Source organism: Macaca mulatta, chromosome 15 (genome assembly GCF_049350105.2).
Source record: "Macaca mulatta isolate MMU2019108-1 chromosome 15, T2T-MMU8v2.0, whole genome shotgun sequence".
Classification (NCBI taxonomy): domain Eukaryota; kingdom Metazoa; phylum Chordata; class Mammalia; order Primates; family Cercopithecidae; genus Macaca; species Macaca mulatta.
Genome location: NC_133420.1, coordinates 24,981,170 through 24,990,137, shown reverse-complemented (window position 1 = coordinate 24,990,137; position 8,968 = coordinate 24,981,170). Strand labels below are relative to the sequence as shown.

The 8,968-nt window shown below is 45.6% G+C and overlaps 1 protein-coding gene across 1 annotated transcript; it reads left to right on the top strand.

The window, feature by feature from the left end:
* The first annotated feature begins 6,038 nt into the window (after nucleotides 1–6,038).
* Nucleotides 6,039–7,714, top strand: OR1K1 (olfactory receptor family 1 subfamily K member 1). The gene is given in 2 exon segments (XM_015116895.3): nucleotides 6,039–6,936; nucleotides 6,939–7,714. Coding segments are annotated over 2 exon segments (948 nt in total). The 3' UTR covers nucleotides 6,989–7,714.
* Nucleotides 7,715–8,968: the final 1,254 nt, after the last annotated feature.

The window sequence follows — 8,968 nt, the reverse complement described above, 5'->3', positions numbered from 1 at the left end:
TCAAAGAACTCCTCTATGATCCTTTCTCTTTTTTGTGGGTTCTTAGGCTCTCATGACATACAGCAGCTGCCACAATCAGTGGAAAAGTTTCCAGAGGGATAAGGCCCCTCCCATCACCTTGGCCCTACAGGATGGCCATGGCTCCTTCCACATATTTAGCATCCATGGAGCAGCCAGATATAATAATTATATAAATCCTAGAAATCAGCTAAAAGAAATATCAAGTTTCAGGCTATTATACTGGGCCTACTTGATAGATAAGAAAACAAACAAGAGGGAAGGGGAAAGGGATCGGAAGACAGTAACAGAGCCCAACCTGGAGAATGAAGGAAGAGAGATAAATCACCCCTCCTAAAGTGAGATGCCCATAAGAATGTGCCCAATTCTGATAAAGCATTTCCCTTCAACACCACTTACTAAAGCAGGCAGTGAGGACAGGAAGATGGGGAAGACTGGGGCACTCATTGCACAAAATAAGTTGGGCCCTGCAACATGGGTAGAAATTGAGGGCAAGAGGCAATTGCACCAGGGGCATGAGGGGCAAGTATATACAAAGGCGTGGAAGTGAAATAAGCTCAGCATGAGCGGAAGACTCTAAGGAGACCAATTTAACTGACTTGAGGGGGTATGCTGGGAAAGTAGAGGGAAGTTTGAAGATTGAAAATTAGGGAATGAGAAGAGCACTCCATGGCTTCAATATTAGGTAGAAAATTTAGACTTTATTCAAGAGGCAACAGTAAATCGTTGGAAATTTATATATTCAGAATCGTTCTCTCTGGTTATTCCAACAGTGTTATGTAAAGCTATTCCCCCCTGGAATAGTACATACAGGTTCACTTCCCTTATACTGCAGTACACACCCAGAAACACATACCCCTTCAATAAAGACCTAATGTCCTATTAGAAATATTCCTCACCAGAAATAAGAGAGAACACAAACAAATGGAAAAACATGCCATGCTCAAGGATAGAAAGAATCAATATTGTGAAAATGGCCATACTGCCCAAAGTAATTCATAGATTCAATGCTATTCCTATCAAGCTACCAGTAACTTCCTTCACAGAATTAGAAAAAACTACTATAAATTTTATATGGAACCAAAAAAGAGCCCATACAGTCAAGACAATCCTAGGCAAAAAGAACAAAGCTGGAGACATCACACTACCTGACTTCAAACTATGCTAAAAGGCTACAGTAACCAAAACAGCATGGTATTAGTACCAAAACAGATATATAGACCAATGGAACAGAACAGAGACTTCAGAAATAACACCACACATTTACAACCATCCGATCTTCAACAAACCTGACAAAAACAAGCAATGGGGAAAGGATTCCCTATTAAATAAATGGTGCTGGGAGAACTGGTTAGCCATAGGCAGAAAACTGAAACTGGACCCCTTCCTTACTCCTTATACAAAAATTAACTGAAGGTGGATTAAAGACTTAAATGTAAAACCCAAAACCATAAAAACCCTAGAAGAAAACCTAGGCAACACCATTCAGGACATAGGCATGGGCAAAGACTTCATGACTAAAACACCAAAAGCAACAACAAAAAAAACCAAAATTGACAAATGGGACCTAATCAAACTAAAGAGCTTCTGCACAGTAAAAGAAACTATCATCAGAGTGAACAGGCAACCTACAGAATGGGAGAAAATTTTTGCAATCTACCCATTTGACAAAGGGCTAATATCCAGAATCTACAAGGAACTTAAACAAATTTACAAGAAAAAAACAAACAACCCCATCAAAAAGTGGGCAACGGATATTAACAGACACTTCTCAAAAGAAGAAATTTATGCACCCAACAAACATATGAAAAAATGCTCATTATCACTGGTCATTACAGAAATGCAAATCAAAACCACAATGAGATACCATCTCACACCAGTTAGAATGGCAATCATTAAAAAGTCAGGAAACACCTGGGCGTGGTGGCTTACACCTGTAATCCCTGCACTTTGGGAGGCCAAGGTGGGTGGATCACGTGGCCAGGAGTTCAAGATCAGCCTGGCCAAGATGATGAAACCCCATCTCTACTAAAAATACAAAAATTAGCCAGACATGGTGGTGGGGCCCTGTAATCCCAGCTACTTGGGAGCTGAGGCAGAGAATTGCTTGAGCCCGGGAGGTGGAGATTGCAGTGAGCCAAGATCGTGCCACTGCATTCCAGCCTGGGTGACAGAGCAAGACTCCATTTCAAAAGAAAAAAAAGGGAACAACAGATGCTGGCGAGGATGTGGAGAAATCGGAACACTTTTACACTGTTGGAGGGAATGTAAATTAATTCAACCATTGTGGAAGTCAGTGTGGCAATTCCTCAAGGATCTAACCAGAAATACATTTGACCCAGCAATCCCATTACTGGGTATATACCCAAAGGATTATAAATCATTCTACTATACAGACACATGCACAAGTATGTTTATTGCAGCACTATTTACAATAGCAAAGACTTGGAACCAACCCAAATGCCCATCAATGATAGACTGGATTAGGAAAATGTGGCACATATACACCACGGAATACTATGCAGCCATAAAAAAAGAATGAGTTCATGTCCCATGCAGGGACATGGATGAAGTTGGAAGCCATCATTCTCAGCAAACTAACACAGGAACAGACAACTAAACACCGCATGTTCTCACTCATAAGTGGGAGTTGAACAATGAGAACACATGGATACAGGGAGGGAAACATCACACACTGGGGCCTGTTGGGAGTGGTGGAGTAGGGGAAGGATAACATTAGGAGAAATACCTAATGTAGATGACAGGTTGATAGGTGCAGCAAACCACCATGGCACATATATACCTACATAACAAACCTGCACGTTCTGTACATGTATCCCAGAACTTAAAGTAAAATTTTTTAAAAAAAGAAATATTCCTTGTTAAAGAAACACTCTCATAGGTCTGGCACCCACACAGACACAGATGCAGCTGCACACTGGGACACACATCCGAGCTCATGGACAAATTGAGTTGCACAGAGGCACAATCGCTCTCACAAACACAGCTCTACAAATTGAGATCGTTGATAGTAGTTGTGATTGCCACAGTCACCAGGGGCACAATTCCTCCCACACTCCACACATCCTACAAGAAGTCACCAAGAGGTGACAGTGACAGGTGAGGGGAGAGAAGGGTTGGCTCCAGAAGCTACAGCTGTAAACCTGGGATCCCCAGGTCACTCTACTTGGGGCTGAGAGGTCAACTTGACCCTTCTCTCTCATCTTCACAAGACAGGGGCTGAGGAGCAGCAGCTTTGCAGTAGGGCTCCTGAACATCCCCTGAGTTAGAGGTGGCACCAATCACCTCCTCCTCCATCAAACTGATCCCTAGAAAGGAAGGATAACAAGCCCCACAGTCAGGCTGCCTTGTTCCCCAGGGATGAAGGCCACAAGAAGAGGTTGTTGCCTCTGGGGAAAAGCTAAGGTGCTCCCAGGGCTCTAAACCCCATAAGCATGGCCAATCATTCCTTCCTCAGACCCTCCAGTGTCAAGCCACTCCTGGGCCCCACAGCTTTTCCCTCCTGTGATGTGCAGAACCCAGAGGGTACACTTGGGGACAAGGGTCCAGGCTGCAGAGTGTGCAGATCTGTCTTCCTGTGTGTGACTGTCTGCACAAGTCATATGTGTGAGTATGAGAGTATGTGTTGTTTGCAAGGCTGTGATTGTACATTACCATCACTGCACAATGGTTTCATCGTAGGGGGTAGGAGGCAGTGTGTATGTGCATATGCCCCTTTAGCGTGGCACATCTCTGCCGTGATCCACCATGAGCCTACGTGAGTGCAGCCGTATATGTGAAGCTGTGAGGCTATGTGCAAAGATGTGATTGTATGATCAATGAGGGGATTCGGTGTGACTGGTCATGCATGGATGGGCACAGGGTAGAGTGCTCACACACAGTAGGCAGTCAGTGAGAACATGAATGTGCTTGATGGGTCACAGCAGCTGTGCATGGCGCTATGTCTCCATCAACAGGAGTATGTGAATGATTGTCACCCTCTGGCCTTAGTGCCATTTTGTGATTGCATTTGGCCATGTGTGCAGGTGTACAATGATCTTGGCCTTTGAATCCTGAGGTAATGGTTGTTTGCCTACTTTGCTGTGAATGCATGTGCTGGCTCCACATTTCTGTATATGACTGATTGTGCCTATGTATTTGCAGAGACCAGCCTGAGGATGCACATGTCTGCGTGTCTGCATGTGTGTTTGCAACTACATTTGAATGTTTCTACAAACACCTTTGTATATTTGAACGTTTATTGGGACCAATTTAGACACAGGTCAGAGCAGGTCCATTTCCCAAAAGCAATTTTGTAAATAGACTTCCCCTTCCATCCTCCCCAATCATCCTGATCCTCTTCCTCTCTCGGAAAGTGAGAAAGAATTAGGGGCTTAAGAAAAGATGCTTTAGAGGAAGCCAACACCAGAGATTCTTCTTAACCAATGGAGAGAAAAAAAAAAAAGGAATACAATAGGGTAGGGAGGTCCTTCATTTGACGTTTTTTTAATAGAGAAAGATGTGGAAATAAACTAAAAGATCATTTCCCTGTAAAGGTGGTTTCAACATAGTCTTCCGCAAAACTGTGCCCTAAAATTCCTCTCAGTTACTTCTATTCCCTTCTTGGAGAATTGCCCAAGATTTCTGCAATGAAGTTCAGACAGGAAAAAACTGAGACATTGAAAACAAGTTGCCTCTGTCCTTAAGAGTCAAGTTGCTATGCCTGGGCAGATGTGTCCATCTGTCCACACGAGTTTCTCACACTGTGATGTGCATCTACCTGGTGCTTGCTTGGTAAGTGTTTGATTTCATGGGGAACATTTTCAGGGATATGAGGAGTCATTCAAATTCTCTTGTTCTTTTTTTTTTTTTTTTGTGTGTGTGTGTGTGTGTGTGTGATGGAGTCTCGCTCTGTCACCCAGACTGGAGTGCAGTGGCACAATCTCAGTTCACTGTAACCTCCGCCTCCCAGGTTCAAGATATTCTCCTGCCTCAGCCTCCTGAGTAGCTGGGATTACAAGTGCGTGACACCACACCTGGCTAATTTTTGTGTGTGTTTGTTGTTGTTGTTGTTGTTGTTGTTGTTGTTAAGTAGAGACGGGGTTTCACCACATTGGCCAGGCTGGTCTTGAACTCCTGACCTCAGGTGATCTGCCTGCCTTAGCCTCCCAAAGTGCTGGGATTATAGGTGTGAGCCACCACGCCCAGCCTTGTTTTGTGTTTTAAGTCCGAAAATATCTGTATTCTTTACTCACACTTGAGTAGTATTTTTACCTAGTGGAGAATTCCAAGTTCGAAATATTTTTTTCAGAATTTGAAGATTGTTAAACTGTGTTCTATAATCTACTGTTGAATTGAAACACTCGATGGCAATCTAATTATATGGATATCATCAGTTCATTGTACCCCATGCCCTTAGGAAGTACTGGATTCTCCTCTTCATTACCAGTGTTCTAAAATTCCACTATTTGTGTCTAGGTGTTGTGGGTTCGTATTCATTTCAATGTAAACATATGTGCTCTTCAGACATTTTTTTTTTCTAGAGTTTCTTTCTTATGTTTCTCTCCTCCATCTTGGTTTGGTTTCATTCTTTCTTTTCCAAAATGAATGTCCATTGGTCAGATCTTTCTGTGTCGAACCTCTCTCGGTTTCATCTTTTCTTTCATATTTTCCTCCTTCCCTGATCTAAATCTTGTGCAATATCTTTTGTTCTATTTTTGCTTAAATCACAAACTATCAAAGTTGGACGTGACCTTGAAGATGAGCTACTTCAATTCTCTTCTTTCGCAGATTGAAAGTCTAAGGCCCAGAAAGAAAGAAGTTTCAGGGAGGTGAAATGACTTGCCCACAGTCACACCTGTGCCTAAGGACCAGGGCTACCTGACTCTAAACTCTTGATTTTTTCCCATGGCCAGGAAGCCTTGCACAATTTATCCCCTCCCCTTTTCCCTTAGACATCAGGGGGGTGACCCATCAATAGAAAGGAGCCCTTGAGGTTCCAGGTGAATAACCAGCCTGCCATGGAGGCTGCCAATGAGTCTTCAGAGGGAACCCCATTCATTTTATTGGGACTGACAACAAGTCCTGGACAGCAGCGGCCTCTCTTTGTGCTGTTCTTGCTCTTGTATGTGGTCGGCCTCCTGGGTAATGGACTCATTGTGGCTGCCATCTGGGCCAGTCCAGCCTTTCACGCACCCATGTACTTCTTGCTGGCCCACCTGTCTTTCGCTGACCTCTGCTTCACCTCCGTCACTGTGCCCAAGATGTTGGCCAGCTTGTTGGTCCATGACCGCTCCATCTCACTGGCTGGCTGCCTGACCCAAATGTACTTCTTCTTTGCCCTGGAGGTAACTGATAGCTGTCTCCTGGCCGCCATGACCTATGACCGCTACATGGCCATCCAGCACCCCCTCCACTATGCCACGAGGATGTCCCGGGCCATGTGTACAGCTCTGGTGGGGATGGCATGGCTGGTGTCCCACGTCCATTCCCTCCTGTGTATCCTGCTCATGGCTCACTTGTCCTTCTGTGCTTCCCACCAAGTGCCCCACTTCTTCTGTGACCACCAGCCTCTCTTAAGGCTCTCGTGCTCTGACACCCGCCACATCCAGCTGCTCATCTTCACCTAGGGCGCCGCGGTGGTGATCACTCCCTTCCTGCTCATCCTCGCCTCCTATGGGGCCATCACAGCTGCTGTGCTGCGGCTGCCCTCGGCCTCTGGGAGGCTCTGGGCTGTGTCCACCTGTGGCTCCCACCTGGCTGTGGTGAGGCTCTTCTATGGGACAGTCATTGCAGTCTACTTCCAGCCCACATCCCGATATGAGGCAGAGCAGGGCCATGTGGCCACTGTCATGTACACTGTAGTCACCCCCATGCTGCACCCCGTCATCTACAGTCTCCAGAATCGCGATGTACAGGGGCAGTCTGAGCCCTTGTCACTGAGCGAAGGATCTCAGCTAGTGACTCCTGAGGGCAGGACCCCACCGAGGACAGACCACATCACCCACGCTGGCAACTGTTGAACATGACCCTCTGTCCTCTGCTATGCCCAAAAATCATAATGGCTGTCATTTTCTGAGCACTTGTCCGGTAGCAGATCCTTGCCTGATCTCATTTTATTCCCACAGCCACCCAGGATGTAGATATTATGATCCTGTTTTACGTACAAGAAAATTTGTCTTTGGGCTCAGAGATAAGCAGTGACTTTCCAGCCAGGTGCATTGGCTCACGCCTGTAATCCCAGCACTTTGAGAAGCCAAGGGGGTGGATCACCTGAGGTCAGGAGTTCGAGATCAGCTGGCCAACATGGTGAAACCCTGTCTCTACTAAAAATACCAAAATTAGCCAAGCGTGGTGGCACGCAACTGTAATCCCATCTACTCGGGAGACTGAGGCAAGAGAATCACTTGAACCCAAAAGATGAAGGTTGAAGGGAGCCAAGATTGTGCCACTGAGCTCCACAGCCTGGGCGACAGAGCAAGACTCCACCTCAAAAAAAAAGAAAAGAAGAAGAAAGAAAAGAAGAAGTGACTTTCTCAAATTCATACAATTCTTAGCAGGCAAAGCTTGGACCCCTTCTGCCACATCATGCTTTTCTAATGATCACTCTTAGGCAGTTAGAATGCATTCCACCATTTCCTACAGACCAAGGGCAATCCAGGAGAGTGTGACATCCGTGGAACGTGCCTTGTATGAATGAGCACTTTCTCTTCAGTCCATGTGTTCTCAAATAAATTGGCTTCTCAGCTGGGACTGGAATAGAGAAATTCACACACTATTCCAGTGTGAAGGGCCGGCCCCTCCTAATGAGCTCAGTGTGGCACACAGGGGGCCCTCTGCACATCTGAGATGAATAAATGACTCTATGTTCACACTAACGTGCGTTTAGAAGAAGTCCGTTCTTCTTATTCTTTGTTCTTTCCCTTATTTGCTATCATGGCACCTGTTCTGCCACACCTGGCATTCTGTAGAAGGAGCACGTTGTGGACATGCACGGTCATGAATAAACAAAGCAAAGCTAAGAAGGAGGAGGCATAGGTGTTGGGGCAGATGGAACAGGCATTGGATAAGTCTTTATCGTATGCCAGCACTTCACTTATTTTTACCCACAAAAAGCATGGATATTCTTATTACCACTTTACGAACGAGGAAACTGAGGCTCAAAGCTGGTAACCTACTCAGTGTCGGAGCCAGAACAAGCCCTTATGCCACATAGGTCATGCAGGTGTATTTTACTGGGCCCCATAGAATCCACGCCCAGGTTTTGGTGCCTCAGAGGAAGTACTTGCAGGAAGAAGTCTCAGACCAGGGCAGGTTCCCTGCCTCAAGTAAGGGCACATTCTGGGGTCTGAAAGGGCCTCATGGTGCCCAAGTTTTTACCAAACAGGTTTGTGAGGGAGCGTTTAGGCCTATGTTTCTCTAAGAAATCTGCACCCACTTCCCCATCCCCTAGTCCCAACCCCACTCCTACCCCCTTTCCCGTGCTCTGGAGAGAAGGAGAGAGAGCTACAGTGGTCCTAGAGCCAGGTTAGCAATAGCCCCTTCCAGATCACACAGGTGTGCTGCCACTGCCCAGTCCCAGAGCTGCTGCACTATGCTGTTTAGATCAAAAGGGACCTTAAAGGTCTTTAGACTGGTAGCTTTAACCACAAAAAAAAAAAAAAAAAATCCATAACAAAACGAACAGAAAACAACAACAACCAAAAAAACCACATTATTTACATAGAAACACAATATATAAAACAGGTTGGGGGAGAAGCCGTGCAGTGCAGAAGAGGGAGGGTCAAAGGAGGCCCAGAATCTGCCTTCAATGCTTCTCCTCACCCCCACTTTGAAAGGTCTCTGATCTAACCCAACACCTTCCCTTTATAAATGGGGAAACTGAGGCCCAGAGTGGTTAAGGGACCTGCTCAAGATCACACAGAGTCAGTGGCAACCTTCAGGCTTCCTT